This window comes from Lissotriton helveticus, chromosome 7 (assembly GCF_964261635.1).
Source record: "Lissotriton helveticus chromosome 7, aLisHel1.1, whole genome shotgun sequence".
In the NCBI taxonomy this organism is placed as follows: domain Eukaryota; kingdom Metazoa; phylum Chordata; class Amphibia; order Caudata; family Salamandridae; genus Lissotriton; species Lissotriton helveticus.
In genome coordinates this window covers 74,733,596-74,749,950 of record NC_136068.1, presented here as the reverse complement: position 1 = coordinate 74,749,950, position 16,355 = coordinate 74,733,596, and the positions used below count along the sequence as shown (strand labels likewise).

The 16,355-nt window shown below is 47.1% G+C and overlaps 1 protein-coding gene across 2 annotated transcripts in view; it reads left to right on the top strand.

Annotated features, from left to right (window-relative positions):
- The window catches only part of LOC144768103 (tyrosine-protein phosphatase non-receptor type 6-like), a 203,922-nt gene that overhangs the window by 172,589 nt on the left and 14,978 nt on the right, over positions 1-16,355 (top strand). For both annotated transcript variants that reach the window (XM_078651503.1, XM_078651502.1), the window contains one exon: positions 4,998-5,152. In XM_078651503.1, coding sequence (XP_078507629.1) covers positions 4,998-5,152 — 155 coding nt within the window. The remainder of the gene's footprint in view (positions 1-4,997; positions 5,153-16,355) is intronic.

The window sequence follows — 16,355 nt, the reverse complement described above, 5'->3', positions numbered from 1 at the left end:
GCGGCTAAAGTCCTTTGGCGGCAGAGTTTTGCTACAGTGCAGTTGAAAATAAACCAGCTTTTTGTAAGTTGGGCTGTAGAAAAATTCTGGACCTTTGGGTGGGATTCACATTTAAACACAAACCCAAACCTAATTGTGCAGTAAGAGGTGTCTACCTGTAAAGGATTTCACAAGAGTTCTGTAAGAATTTGTTGGGTAATATATACTAAAGCTTAATAGTGCTTTGGGCTGTTTTACTGGTTACACCGGATTTGGCAAAGCCAATAGGCCTGTGATTCATTTGCCAATTCATGCAGCATGCACGCATTAGAGCGAGACGCAACAGAGGAAACCTGCAGGAATGGACAAAGGGAGCTTTAGTTCTAAAATAGTTCCTCATGCAGTTCAATGCAAGCACTGTGGAGGAAGCTGCAGGATACACTCAAATAGCCAATATCATTAGGTGAAAGATTAATACTCGATGGGGCTGATCTCACATGACTGTGGTCTGGGGTAAAACCCGACAGAAACAAAGACAGGCCACTCTGGTCTCGCTTTGATGTCAGCACACAGTCAGTCAGTCAAGAATGCTTTATTCGGTTGCTTCATAAAACAATCATAAAAGCACAAAGAAAAGAAAATACATCATTACATGATTTACATTTTAAAAAGGGAAATGTACTTATCGTATCAGGTTAGAAAATGCAACAATAATCTGTGATGATAAAAAATATCTATACATAGTATAAGCACATAAAAAATATCATCTTGATAATTTTATATAGACAAAGTGCCTAGTACATTATTAAGTTAAAACATTATTAAATTCACCTATATTATATCCAGAATAAAGCTCTAAATAATCATAGAATTCCTCTGTCTCAAGACTTTCTTTAAGTAAGTCACTATTTTTAATGTGCTGTGTACATCTTCAAGCTGTTGTAATACAAATAGGGCAGGTCTGCATTGTCGAAGCCCAATCATTTTTAAAACCGGTACCAGGTAGAATCTCCTTAAAAAGGTATACAATTTACAAAACAGTATGACATGGATGGTAGATTGGTTAGAGCTATTGTCACAGGGGCATAGTTGGAGGTTTGAGGACCAGTCATTCATTTTAGGCATGGTGACTAGTCTGTGAAATACCTCCAACTTAAATCTTGTCAATAAAAATCTATTGTAAACTGCGGGTACAAAAGTTAAATAGGGTTGGATGTTAAAAGTAGTTAAAATCAATTGATTGTGGAGTACAGTAGGTTTCAATATCTCTGATGACATTCGAATAGAATCCAAGAAGAGTAGACCCTCCTTTCTCAATTCCTTCCTTGATATTTGCTGAACAGACAAAGGGTTAGTGAGATATTCAAGGTGCCCAAGGTCTTTTGAGAAATTTTTGACATATTTTATCCATGGAAATTTCAAAACCCCTTCCAATTTTAAAGCATCTGATAAGATTTCCCTGTTTAATTTTTCCTCTTTGGTCCATAATCTATGCCAGAGAAGTACAGGTTCAAGCTTTATTAAATCAGAAATGAAGGGTAGTCCCAACTCTGCATGACATATGCAGGATGAGGTACTATTGGGGAGTGATCAAATATATCTTAAAAAAGAGTTTTCTATGCGTTGGATTGGGAGCAGGTCAGCAAACCCCCAAATTCCTCCCCCGTATATTGTGGATGAAACGCACCTTGCCTTATAGATCTTAATAAGCTCTTCTGGTGGCCTTTTTCCCAGCTTTCTAGCAAAGGTGATCAGGGCAGACGTTGTCCTTAGGAGTACCAACTTTTTAGCTGTAACTGCCTGTACCCAAGTGTCATTATGGGCAAAAAGGATTCCCAAATAAGAGAACCTCTTAGTTGCCCCTATCTTCTGTGCTGCAACAAACATATCTTTAAATCTTTTAATTCCATGGCCACAACGCATGATAAAGGTCTTGGAGGAGTTTACTCTCAGGCCAAGATTTTCCATAAACAGAGAGAAACTGTCTAGACCCTCTGCAAGCCAACCTGAGTGCGGGACATCAGCACAGCGTCATCCGCATATAGGAGCGCTCGTATTGGACGTCCTGCCACGTTTGGGAAACCTTTGTTGTCTTCAAGGAGGGCATCCCCCAGGCCATTAATATAAAGGTTAAAAAGAAACAGAGCCAGGACACATCCTTGCCTGACTACGCTCCTAATCGAAAAAGTAGCAGAGCATTCCTCCTTCAAGCCACAGCGCAGGCGTGCTTTGGCGTCATTGTAAAAACGCTTAAGAAAATAAATAATCTGAATAGCAACCCCCATGTCTTCTAAAATAGACCAGAGTTTACTGTGAATCATGCAATCAAATGCAGCTGTGAGATCCACAAATGCTAAGAATAGATTCCCCTGTTTGGCCCTAGTGTATTTCCCTACCAGGATTGACAGATTTATTCCCTGCTCTATCGTTCCGAGACCAGCACGAAAACCATACTGCAGGTCAGACAGAACAGAGTTCTCCTCTGCCCAATCCTGCAAGCGTTCCAAAATTATTCTGCCTAATACTTTTGTTACACCATCAAGTAGACAAATAGGCCTATAACATCCAGGGTCCTGTCTATCCCCTTTTTTAAAAGATAGGCACACAGCTAGTTGGGCCTAGGTTTTCACAAGAAAATCAAATCAAAACTAACACCAGCCTGCAACGTAAACTGTATTTTCTGTACCTAAAAAGTTCCCAGGCATTACAGATGTTGGTTAAGAAGCAAACTTACCTGGCAAGCTTATTTTTTTCCCCAACCAAGCTCTTAAGTCTCACATCCACACATTAATGTGTGGCCCAAAGGGTTATGTATTATATTAAATATCTTTGAAAGATTGCAGAAGTTTGTTTTATTTACTGGACCAACATTTGCTACTTTGTAAGCAGTTTTCTGTTGTAAAATCTGGACCTGTTGTACGTAACATCCCCTCTTTCAGATAAGTTGGTCTTTGCCACATATGGTATTTGAGCCAGGCACTGTAATGGAGATCAAGATAGATATCAATTTATTTTAGGGCATTTTTAGATCTGGCTTGACAGAGCAGCTGTTGATGACCTCATGCGGCCAACAGAGCAAGCGCTTTAATAAGTACTACGCTAGAGGGCTTCGGCTCCTCCTACATGTTGATTGTGTTAGCATTTGATTGGGTAGAGGTTGTGTGCTTCTGCGGAAAAACATTCTTTGTGCCTTGTTGGAAAGCTTGTACTCAGTACTGTAGACATGAATTGGTTATGGTGACGCGTGAATGATGCTGTGCATGTGGTACCATGGTCTGACCTGATATTATGAAAAGTCATGAGAAAGGCAGTAGATCCATGTTATTTATCGTGAAGACGTGTTGAAGTCAACAGGCCTGAAGGTTGAATTGCTATTACACTGTGAAAAGCCTGTAGATGGTATTTTGTTGCACGCAATCTCGCAAACTGACATAGTAGGCAAGGTTTTTGGGGTTGCTTACCCTCGCAGACACACCCTGGGGTGTTGAAGATTTGCACTGAGGATCCTTGTGAGGCCCACTCAGGAAGAAGTATGTCTTGTGTTGCCAACAGTAATCTTGTGCATGGTTGTAATTTTCAAACTGTATACCAGTGGTTGACTTATGGGAAAGCTTATGGTCAATACAACAGAATTGATTTGGGTATTTTTGACATGCCAGTGACAAAGACTATAGGCTGAGCGGTTTGTAAGGAAAAGTTAACTCAGACGCCATATTTCTGATCTGCTTATTATGAAAGTTTAACTCAAAGTCCCAACTTATTTTTTTTGTGAAAACCATGTGTTCTTGGCAATAGGTCAGATTAATATTACCTATGTTAATGCCGGTAGGCAGTGTTTTTTGGTTACATGGAATCTCACAGACTTAGTAGGCAAGGCTTTTTGTGCTGACGAGCCCTAGGAGTAGGAGATTTGCACTGTGATATTTCTTATTAGGCCCTCTTAGGAGAGGTTGTGTATATTTTTGCCAAATGTAATTTTATGCTAATTTTTATTTTAGGATGGTGTGCCTCATAGCTGCCTTGTGTGTAAGGTTGTGCTCAATACAGTAGGCCTAAGTTTGTTGTAGTGACAAGCCATTCATAAATTATACAGGCCTGATTTGGTTATTGTGAAATCAGTCAGTAGGCCTGGCTTATTTATTGTGAAAATCAAGTCAATAGTCCTTTTAAGGTGGATTGTTATTAACTGTGGTAGAGCTGATGCACGTGTATTTTATTACAGGTAATCTCAAAGATTACCATAAGGGTTTTCTTCTTGGTAACCCCCGCTGACAAACGCTCACCTCAGAAGACCTGAACAGTGAGATTCCTTCCGAGGCCTGCTAAGAAGGGGTGAACAGCAAAACACACATGATGATGGACGGAATGTTGCACAATTGCTAAACATTCACCCCCAGTCATTGATCTGGGTTTAATCCATCGTTATTTTGCTCACCAAGCCACCCCAGTTCAGACATGGCCATATGCAAATCAGTCTTGACCCTGTGCCTCATGGGAACAGTCCAGCCCGAACTGCCAAGCCATGTCTTTCCTGGACCGGAATCAAGCATCCTAGGACCGGTTTCTGGCTATCAGCCGTCTTCAGCCAGGATAGCTTGACTCCAGTGGCTTAGTGAGCAAGGGACCCACGTCTGGGCATACCCTTCCCACATAGGGTGAACAGCAAAACACACATGATGGTGGACGGAATGTTGCACAATGGCTAAACATTCACCCCCAGTGACAGATCTGGGTTTAATCCATCGTTGTTTTTTGCATTTGTCACCCCGAGTGGGACGGGTATGCTCAGACGTGAGTCCCGTGCTCTCCATGCCACTGGAATCAAGCTATCCAAGCTGATGAGGGCTGAAAGCCTGAAACCGGTCCTTGGATGCTTGTTTCCAGTCCAGGGAGGACCTTAGTCAGCAGGTGGATGAATGGTTGCATGAGTGCAAAGATGAGTGGCAGAGAGCATGTACATTGAGGTATTAAGCCAAACCTAGTGGGATTGCTACACGCTTGTGTTTTTTTTATTCCAGGCAAATGAAGTCCGGGACATTTGGCACTACCAGTTTCTCAGCTGGCCGGCCCATGGCATGCCGGGAGAGCCCGGTGGTGTGCTCAGCTTCCTGGATGAGATCAACCGAGTGCAGGAGCGAGAGCCCAACGCTGGCCCCATCATTGTGCATGGCAGGTATACATTGGCTGTGGATCAGTGCTGAGGCAAGCCCACATGTATCTGTGATTCTTCTTCCCTCACTTGGCCCCTCCATCCCCTTATGAACAGAGTCTGTCTACAGTACTTCTTTTTCACAAGTTCTCTCACTTGCTTTGCCTTTGCTGTTGTTCCTTCTGCCAGTTTGCCTGCTCTGTTTAATACACTGTCAAACCCACCAGAGTACTTAATGGCCACAGTCTGACAATCTAACATTCCTTGTAAGTGTGCAAAGGAGAGATTACCAGCAAAAATTCTCAACCAAGGATTAGACAGAGGCTAGTGTTTTACAGCACCGACCAGCATTTTCCAAATCTTATCCCATCAGCAACATCACATGTATACCTTGGCATGGTACAGTGTCAGTAAAGCAAGTCATTGCTAGGGGTGGACGGAACTCGCAGAACATATGCATATCTTGCTGTTTGCACTTCAATTTAGCAACAGTAGCTCAAGCAGCACTGAAAAATCAGCACAAAGAGCACCATGCTGTGTGCAAGAGCACGCAACCTTTCAAGTTTATTTTGCTGCTGCTTGAATAGAAAGTGTACTCTAGCTACAGCAAATCTACTTGAAAAGCAGCTCTCTGACCGCGACATCCCACTTTAGAAAATGGTGCTAGGGGATGCCAAATCTTGCTTGCCTTTCTGAAAACTTGCACGGATAAAATTCTGGAACATGGCGATTGGTGAAATTTGGCCAGAGCTCTGCTTTACATGAGTAACATGGAGTCTCCAAAATCCGCTAGTTCCGCATGTGGAATGAAACAATCCTCCCACCACTTGTAGTTATCTGACTATTGGACACTTCTTTCCATGGACCAAAGTGTATAAGCTCATGTGAGCCACCAATCCTGCCTGTCGGAACTTATTTTGAGTCTGTGGTTTCCAGTGCTCAGCACCAGCTCTTACTCATCAACACCGGTGCTTTTGAGTACCAGTTAAGGACACATTCATTTATGTTAGGCACATGGAGATTAGGTGATTTTCCCGGAATAACAGGACGTTGAGCCGAAGCTGAGACTCGAAGGTGGACCCCAAGTATCGAAGCCGGCAGCACTGGCCATTTCGTCACACTCCCTCCCCACTTACATGATGAGTTGTTAGTTCTGTTTTTGTTGGCGCTAACAGGAGAAATTAGCTGGTGCAAGCCTCTCCTGCCGAGTGCCCTGGCACCTATTTTATTTTTACAAATTAACCCCTGTTGCCTGTCTCCCTCTGTATGGGTTTCTTGCTGTTTTTGAGGAAATGCTATGTATTTTCTTCATTAATGTTTTTCTGGCACTTTACGTACATTCCAACACAATCTTAAGATATTTCTGTGGGTTCGACAATGTGGGCTCTAGGCCACACACAGATGCTTCCATGTTGTCTCTGCTCTTTGGACCTGCCTGTCGTGATCCTCTTCTGAATCTCCCCTTTTCTGAGCATCCTCTCCTCTCTGGAATGGCCTTTTGTCAGGTCATTCTCTATTCTTTAGAAATTGCCTCATGTGGTCATCTGTGGCACACTGAAACTGCCCTTTCTTGATTATCCTTGGGAACAGCCATCTTCTGCTCATCCTCTCCTCTCTAGACCTGCCCTCGCCTGGTCCTCCTTTCCTTGCTTGAACTGACAGGTCATTCTTTATTCTTTAGAAATTACCTCATGTGGTCTTCCACTGCTCACTGGTACTGCCCTTTCTTGATTATACTTGCGCGGGAGCGCCAAAGGCAAGCCCGTCTGCGCCGGTCCGCGCCCGATCGGGCCCAGGGGCCACAAACCCTTTCCAAACCACCATATATTCCTCTAAGGCACTCAGATCACTAGAACAACCACTAATCTCGCTAGCCCCTGATGTCCTTGGTCGCATCTCAGCTTTTGGTATCCTTCGAGACCAAGTGGGCCATCCTACTCTATCCTCTTCAACTCCACCCCCTCCCCTCACTATCAGCCCCACCACAGCTAACTCGACCACTCTTCTGGTTCCGGACCTCAATACGCGCTCCCTGGTGAAGCACCAATTAGACATATTTATGTTGTTAACATCAGAAAAAACGGATGTACTACTAATCACTGAGACCTGGCTTACCCAGGACTCCACACCTGATATTTTAGCGGCACTGCCCTCAGATTACTACATCCTGAATGTCAACCGGCCCCCGGGGAAGTTAGGTGAGGGGGTAGCTGCCATTATACACAAAAACCACTAGTTCATAACCACGATCTCTCTAGCACTTCCAGAAGTTGAGAATATTGTTATCAATCTCGAAACCAACACGGGATCTTTGGCACTGGTGCTTATCTACCGCCCCCTCAGTACATGCCCTCCTTCCCCCTCTCCCTTAGTGAACAGATGGCGAATGTTATAATCAACCATGCTAGAGTCCTACTTATCGGGGACCTAAACTACTGGTTCAACGATGCAGGTGGTGGGTCACAGGCGGCAGAACTCTCTGAACTGCTCTCCAACTTAAACATGATCCAGCACCTATCTGCCCCTACCCACATCAAGGGTCACACCCGTGACCAAATTTGGTCTCACACTGTCAACACCACTAATCTCCCCCTGCATTTGGTCTGACCACCACCTGATCGAATTCATAGCCACCTTCAATGGCAGAGCTAAGTCCCCCAAGGTGGCAGGAGGTCTGACTCGCAAGTGGAGAACACTTGATACTCAGGGATTCATCAACTCCGTAGCCAGTTCTCTACCCACTATCGATCCCAACTCCAACGTCGACTCTATGGAAAATGACACCTCAAACTGGCTATTGATGGCCAGTGACAAGCACGCCCCTCTCATTAAATATTCCCGTGCCAGACACTCTGATGCCCACAAATGGTTCTCCAGTGAACTAAAGGACCAAAAACGAAAACTCCGTCATTTAGAGAGGAAATGGAGGCGCGGTTACTCCAGGGAGGATAGACTGCTGTATTTGTCAGCTCGTAAGGACTACAAGGTATCCATATCGACCGCTAAAGCTACGTATTTCTCAGCGAGAATACTTATTGCTCACAACAAATTAAGGGACATTTTTAAGATTGTGAATCATCTTAGAAGTGATGACAGAATTTTACCTAGCCAGGCCCCCACTCAAGAGCTGTGCAACCCATTGAACAACTTCTTTGTGGAAAAAAATCGAGATTATTAGGGCTAGCAGTCTCCCTTCTGTCTACACGGAATCTCTAGATGACATCTCCAGTAACTCATCTACCATGAATCACTTCACAGATATATGTCATAACACATTTTCAGAACTGATGACACGTGTCAAGTCGGGCTCTCCAAAGGACTGCTGCTCTCCCTCTGTTCTCAGGGACATTTTCTCGGCCTTAGCCCACAGTATCCTCCCTTTTCTCAATGAATCCCTCGGCAAGGGCGAAGTACCTAGCACCCTCAAGGATGCAACGTTAGTTCCTCTCTTAAAGAAACCTGTGGCAGATCCCTCGAAATCCTCCAACTTCCGCCCTATTTCCTACCTCCCCTATTTGGCTAAAATCTTGGAGGCCCACGTGGCAAGGTGCCTCTCTAATTTCATTGAAAAAACGGGATTCATAGAGCCTAACCAAGCCGGCTTCGGCCAGCTCACTCGACGGAGTCAGTTATTCTGGCGGTACTGGATACACTGAGAGAAAACGCGGACATGGGGGTCCCCCAGGCCCTCGTGCTCCTGGACTTGTCGGCTGCGTTCGACGCGGTCGATCGCAACATCTTGTTGCACCGTGTCGAACAAGCAGGTATACATGGTCCTGCCTCTGAATGGATAAAGTAATTTCTCAAAGGCAGAACCCAAGCAGTACGTCTCGGTACCTTTACTGCCCCCAAATTGTCCACCTCATGTGGGGTCCCGCAGGGCTCGTCCCTCTCCCCACTGCTGTTCAACCTTTTTATATCCGGCCACTGATCCACTCACTCAAAGCCAGGAGAATAATGGTCTTTAATTACGCTGATGACTTTCAGATTGTCTTCCCCCTGGACTCCCCCAACTCTGCTGCAGAATTCCAATCTACAATGCTTCTTAGTCAGCATTGGATGGATCTTAATCAGCTGAAACTCAACCCGGGCAAGAGGGAACTGGTGCTGCCCGGGAACAGTGTAGCTTATTGGGGACCACACTTTTGGCCGAGCGAATTAGGATCCCCTCCCACCCCTTCCCTCTCAGTGAAAAGTTTAGGGGTGGTCATCGACGCTGATCTCTCACTTAGAGGACACGAGGGGGCCGTGGTCTCTACTAGCCTCTTCCAATTGCGCAAAATCAGGAAGATCGCTCATGTGCAATCTCACGCAGCCCTTGTCCAGGTAGTGATAGCGCTGGTGCTCTCACGCCTAGACTTCTCTAATTCCCTTTATATTGGGCTACCTCAGGCTCTGCTCAACCGTTTGCAAATGGTTCAGAACCAGGCGGCAAGATTAATTCACAGACAGCCGAGATGGCAATCGGCCAGGCCCTCGCTGCAAAAACTCTACCGGCTGCCCATGGCGCAACCAGCTGCTTTCAAGACAGGCTGCCTTCTAACAGCCCAACATTTCTCAGTAGTCTGGTCACAAAACACTTACTCACCACCCCGACCATCAAGCTGGAAAGGCAGGGAGGCCGCAGGTTTTCGTACCTTGCATCCAGGTTTTGGAACTCCCTCCCCTCACAATCAGGACCTGCGACAACTTATTGGGCTTTAGAAAGTCCCTGAGAACATAGCTATTCGTGCAATCCTGCTAACCCGGTCTACCGCAACAACATAATACATGATCAGCGCCATGAAACTTTTGGTGACAGTGCGCTCTACAAACTCCTATTAACATAACAACCATCTTCTGCTCTCTGGACCTGCCCTTGCCTGGTCAATCTCTTCAAGGTCATGCCATGCTTTCACTGTCGCCTGGTTTCTGATAGATACATCTGCCAGTGGATTCCTCACCTTGTGAATATCCCCTGCGCAGCAGCCAATCGGAAACTTTTGTAGCTCTCCACGCCGGCGAGGTCATGGACGACATCACAGAGGGTACGACTCCGCTCGCGACCCCGCTGACGTCACTGGATCCATAATAGGGCCTCGTCAGCGTGATGACGTCAGTTCCCTTTTTTCCGCGCCGTCGACGTCAACGGTTTCTTGGGACTCTCCGTAGTAACATTGTTATTATAGTTGTTCTTGTCTAGTTCTTCTCGTTTCCTTTCGAAGATGTCTGGGAGAAAATCTGGTTTCAAGCCCTGCAGGGAGTGCGGGAAGCAGATGTCCATCACAGACCCGCACGAGGATTGCATATTGTGCTTGTCTTCCGATCACGACGCCGATGGATGTGCGTGTTGCAGGAAGATGACCTCTAAGGCATTAAAGGAAAGGGAAGCGAAGTTATTTATTGCCAAGATGAAGAAGAATAAGAAGGCGAGTAAAAGAAGGTCGAGGTCTCGTTCGAATCCAGGTCGAGTTCGAAGTCGGTGTCGGGACATTCGAAGTCGAAGAGACATAAGAGAAAGAAGCACTCTTCGAGGCGTCACTCTGATAAGGAACCGGCGCCGAAGTCACCTTCTCCTCAACGTCACAGAGGTGAGGTCGATCCTTCTCATTCAAATCCGGTCTCGCCAGAGAAGGAAGTGTCTCCTGAAGTCGAAGTCTCTCGATCACCGACGCCGGCTCCTTCGGATTCGGTCCATTCTTCGGATCCGGGTGAAGCCGAGCAAGAAGATCAGGAGCAGCCTGAAGAGGTTCTTTTGTCGGCGCCGACGGTCCCGACTCAAGGTACACCGGCTTCAGACCCGGCGCGGCGAAATTATCCCCCTTTCCCGGCTCCAGGTCAAGACCTATCACACTATCTTAACGCTATGTATGGTGTCTTCACAAGGGCCCTCTGGTGCGCCTGCGGGCCCCATTGTTCCTTTTGCCTACAATTTGGGTGTTCCTCAGGCATATGCCCAGGCTCCATTTATGCCCTTTCTTCCAGCGACGCCGTCCTGTAATTTTCCGGCGCCGAGAGCTCCGGCGCCGTGTCAAGAATCTCCGGCGCCGCCTGTTCGTCCTCGTGCGGCGCCGTCGGATCCGTGTTCGACGCCGGTCCCGAATCCGATGGAGTCGATTGTGGATCCATCGATTCCAGTCCCAAGGATCCACTCCAGGAGGGAGGCCCAAAGAGTTGTAGAAGAGGCACGCTATCGGAAGGACATGGAGGAAGGTGAAATTCCTGATTCTGATTACTATTTTGCAGAATTAAAAGATGCAAGTGGTCTTGATGTTTCCCCTGAGTGTGATTTTTCTCCTGGTTCAGATGCTCCTTCGAAGGAGGTAGCCCCATATCACACAGTGTTGAGAAAAGCTGCTGAATTATTGAACATTAATCTTCCTTCCACAGAATTTAAGTCCAATCTATTCATTAAAGTGTTGCATTCTCCATCCTCTGTGACTGAGCCTTTGTTACCGTTTAATGAGGCAATTCTGGAGCCGGTGTTGGAGGTTTGGAAGAAGCCTTTGTCTGCACCTGCAGTCTCCAGGACTGTGGCACGGAGATATAGGGTGGCACCGGAGGATCCAGAATTTTTGTCAGCTCATCCTTCGTCTGAGAGCCTTGTAGTTCAGGCGGCTTGCTCGAAGAGGTCTTCTGGAGCTTTCCCACAGGTTCCAGCTGACAAGGAGTCAAAACGGATTGACCAGTCTGCTAAGAAGGTGTTTTAATCAGCGAGCATGGCACTGAAATCAACAAATGCAACTTGCTTGATGGGAAGGTATATCCATGCCTTGATGGATTCCTCTAAACAGTTGCTGCCAAAACTGTCTGATAAAGACAGGAAGAACTTTCAGGAGGTTTTGGATGAAACCCAGGCTGCTGCGCGCCAGGTCATTCAAAGTGGCCTGGATACAGATGACTCGGTGGCTAGAATTATGGGCTCTGCAGTGGCTACGAGAAGGGGAGCTTGGTTGAAGTCTTCAGACTTTTCTCAGGATGTGCAGGCTACTTTGTTGGACTTACCATTTGATGGTACGGGTCTGTTTGGTAAGAAGGCTGATGCAGCACTTGAAAGATTCAAAGATAGTAAGGCCACGGCAAGATCACTTGGCTTGCAGACCCAATCCAGAGGATCCTTTCGTAGATACAGAGGATTCGGGAAGTCATCCTTTCGTTCGCAAGGGCAGCCTCGTCAGCAGCAACAGCAGCAGCAACAAAATCCGCTGTATAAATCTTATAGAGGAAGAAGGAGAGGTCGTCCACGAGGTTGTCAACCCTCCTCCTTCTCTTCCTCTACCTCTCCTCCTATTGCCGCAGCAAAGCAGCCCTAGATTCCCCATTCCCAGTCATGTTGGTCCTGTGCGGGGTCGGCTTACCCATTTTCTGCGGGATTGGGAATCAGTCACTACAGACTAATGGGTTCTCAATCTTGTGGCAAATGGGTATGCTCTTCCCTTCAGGGAATTCCCTCCAATTTACCCTCCTTGTCAAGCGGCTTGCTCAGAGGAACATCTCCGTCTCCTTCAGTAGGAGGTTCTGACCTTGTTAAAGAAAGGTGCGATAGAGGTGGTTCCAGAGCAGGAAAGGGGTCAGGGATGCTACTCCCGGTATTTCCTGATTCCCAAGAAGGATGGCAGGCTTTGCCCAATCCTGGATCTCAGGATCTTGAATCTTTATCTGAAACAAGAGAAGTTCAAGATGCTTACCCTTGCGCAGGTTCTTCAGGCGCTGCTGGAAGAAGACTAGATGGTGTCGCTTGACTTGCAGGACGCGTATTTTCATATCCCGATCCTGGAGTCGCACAGGAAGTATCTCCGTTTCACGGTGGGGTCGCAACATTATCAGTTTGCGGTCCTTCCGTTTGGAATTACTACTGCACCTCGAGTTTTTACCAAGGTGATGGCAGTGGTGGCAACCCATCTCAGGAGGGCGGGGATCCCTGTATTCCCCTATCTGGACGACTGGCTGATCAAAGCAGAGTCTCCAGAGAAGGTGCTCCATCATTTGCAAGAGACAACTCAGTTGTTGTACAGGTTGGGTTTTTCGATAAATGTACCCAAGTCTCACCTGGTGCCCTCACAGCGCAACCTGTTTATAGGGGCAGTACTGGACACTACTGTTTGTCGAGCATTCCCTCCACCTCAAAGGATTCTCGACATTCAGGAAATGATTCCTTTGTTTTACAATGGAGAGGTCGTTCCAGTCCTGAAGGTCCTTCGCCTGCTCGGTCTGTTTGCTTCCTGCATTCTGCTGGTCAACCATGCACGCTGGCACATGAGGGCGCTCCAGTGGTGCCTCCGCAGGCAGTGGTATCAGCACAACGGAGATCTCGGGGAGTCTGTGAGGATCTCCAGAGAAACTGCAGCGGATCTGTCTTGGTGGAGCGTGGAGGGCAATCTGACTCAAGGAAAGCTCTTTCATCTGCCTCCATCGGTTGCCACAGTGATAACGGATGCCTCCACTCTAGGGTGGGGTGCTCATCTGGGGGATCTGGAGATCAAGGGTCTTTGGTCTCCAGAGGAAAGGTTGCTTCACATCAACCTTATGGAATTCAGGGTGATTCGTTTAGCACTCGAGGCCTTCCTCCCTTCCCTTTGCGGTCAGTTGGTTCAGGTCCTGACGGACAACACGACCGCGATGTGGTATGTCAACAAGCAGGGAGGAGTGGGGTCGCATCTTCTCTGCAGAGAAGCTCTGCGTCTCTGGACCTGGTTCAGGACCACCAGATTTGTCTGATGGCAAATCATCTGGCTGGAGTTCTGAACGTTCGTGCAGACAGTCTCAGTCGGCAGTTCTCAGCCGACCATGAGTGGAGGCTTCACCCAGAGGTGGTTCGTCACGTCTTCCGGACATGGGGAACTCCTCAGGTGGACCTTTTCGCCACTCACGAGAACGCTCACTGCCCGTCATTCTGCAGTCTCCAGTATCCGTTGCAGGGAGCTTTGGGGGACGCGTTTCAGTTGAGTTGGGATTCACAGCTCCTTTACGCGTTTCCTCCCATACCCCTGATTCCTCGGGTTCTGAGGAAGATTCGCCAAGACCGGGCCCAAGTTATTTTGATCGCCCCGGATTGGCCAAGAAGGGTGTGGTACACAGATCTTCTCCACCTCTACTCGTGCCCGCCGCTCCGTCTCCCTCTCAGGGCAGATCTCCTCTCTCAGATGGAGGGGCAGGTTCTACACCCCCACCTCCAGACCTTACACCTTCATGCCTGGAGATTGAACGGGGCAACCTGAATTATTTTTCTCTCCCGCCTGATGTGGTGGATGTAATTCTTTCGGCCAGGCGTCTTTACACCAAGTCAATCCATTCCTATAGGTGGTCCAAATTTGTTTCCTGGTGTGGAGAGAAATCTATTGACCCCTTGAGAGCTTGTTTGTCTAACATTCTTCAGTTTGCTCTTTCTTTGGCCCAGCAGGGTTTTGCTGTGGCGACTGTAAAGGGTTATTTATCGGCCTTGTCGGCATTCCTTTGTTTGCCGGACCAGCCATCTTTATTTAAGTCACCTATTGTATTACGTTTTATAAAAGGTCTTACCAACAAATTCCCTCCAACTCCATTTATTGGGCCTCAATGGGACTTGAATCTTGTCTTAACCTCCTTGATGGGTACACCCTTTGAACCTTTACACAAGTGTCCCATGAGACGAGACTTCTGTCTTTTAAGACTGTTTTTCTTGTAGCAATTACCGCGGCAAGGAGGGTAAGTGAGCTTCAAGCTCTTAGTTCGAAACCCCCATTCCTGACCATTCATGCTGAGAGAATGGTACTTAGGACCAGGTCTGCTTTTCTGCCTAAGGTGGTAACTCCCTTCCATCTGGGGCAGTCCCATTACCCTCCCTACCTTTTATCCTCCCCCTCACCCTTCCAAGAAGGAGGAGCGTCTTCACCGCCTAGACCCTAAGAGGGCGGTGAGTTTCTACCTCGATAGGACTAAAGACTATCGTGTGGACGACCAGCTTTTTGTTGGATTTGCTGGCTGTAAGAAGGGAAAAGCGGTGCACAAGCGCACGCTATCGAGATGGATTATTCTGTGTATAAAGATCTGCTACGCCCTGGCTGGTAAGGAACCTCCAGAGGGTATAAGGGCTCATTCTACCAGGGCAAAGTCTTCAACATCTGTTTTGGCTAGAGGTGTGCCTGTAGAGGATATTTGTAGAGCCGCAACTTGGGCGTCCCTCCACACTTTAGCGAAGCATTACTGCTTGGATACCGAGGTGAGGAGGCACAGCCACTTTGCGCGCTCTGTCCTCCAGGATTTCATGGTATAGCTGAGTGGACACCCTCCTCCGGGAGTGGGGACTGCTGTGGGACTCTATTCACAAGGTGAGGAATCCACTGGCAGATGTATCTATCAGAAGAACAAGTTACTTACCTTCGGTAACGCTTTTTCTGGTAGATACAGTATCTGCCTGTGGATTCCTCACTGTCCCTCCCGCCTCCCCGTTGTCCACTCTTCTATACTTGCTAAGTGTATATTTGAAAGATTTCTTAATGGATGTATTTATATATTCATGCATATTGCATTGGTTTCACACTCTGTGTGTTGATTTGAATACTGTGTACTATGTGTACTATTACTGTTTATGTCGGTCCGTCCGTGTGCCTCGGGGGCACGGAAAAAAGGGCGGAACTGACGTCATCACGCCGACAAAGCCCTATTATGGATCCAGTGACGTCAGCGGGGTCGTGAGCGGAGTCCTACCCTCTGACGTCGTCCATGACCTCGCCGGCTTGGAGAGCTACAAAGGTTTCCGATTGGCTGCTGCGCTGGGGATATTTACAAGGTGAGGAATCCACAGGCAGATACTGTATCTACCAGAAAAAGCGTTACCAAAGGTAAGTAACTTGTTCTTTCCGCATCTTCCTTCTCTCTATCCTACATATGGTACAAGATTTCTTTATCTCTCCCTATTCCCCTAATTTGCCAAGTTGCATCCCTTCCCTTAACTCCTGAGCATCTACTCTTTTGCCACACTTGAGTGGTAGTCTCTTCTTCCATGCCTGTCCTTCACCTGCCCATTTATTTTCCTCGCAACTTTTACATTTTTTCTCTGCACTTAACAGAAATTACATCTTTCAGTTATACAGCGTCCGCTCGTTATTCGACTTTCACGCACCTAGGGTTTTGATCTTTACCAGGGTTCTCTAAAGTCGGTCCTGGAGGACCGGATCCATGCCAGATTTTAAGATAACTACATGTATCTAAATGGGGATATGCTAAAAATCTGTCATGGATCCGGCCCTATAGGACCAACTTTGGAGAA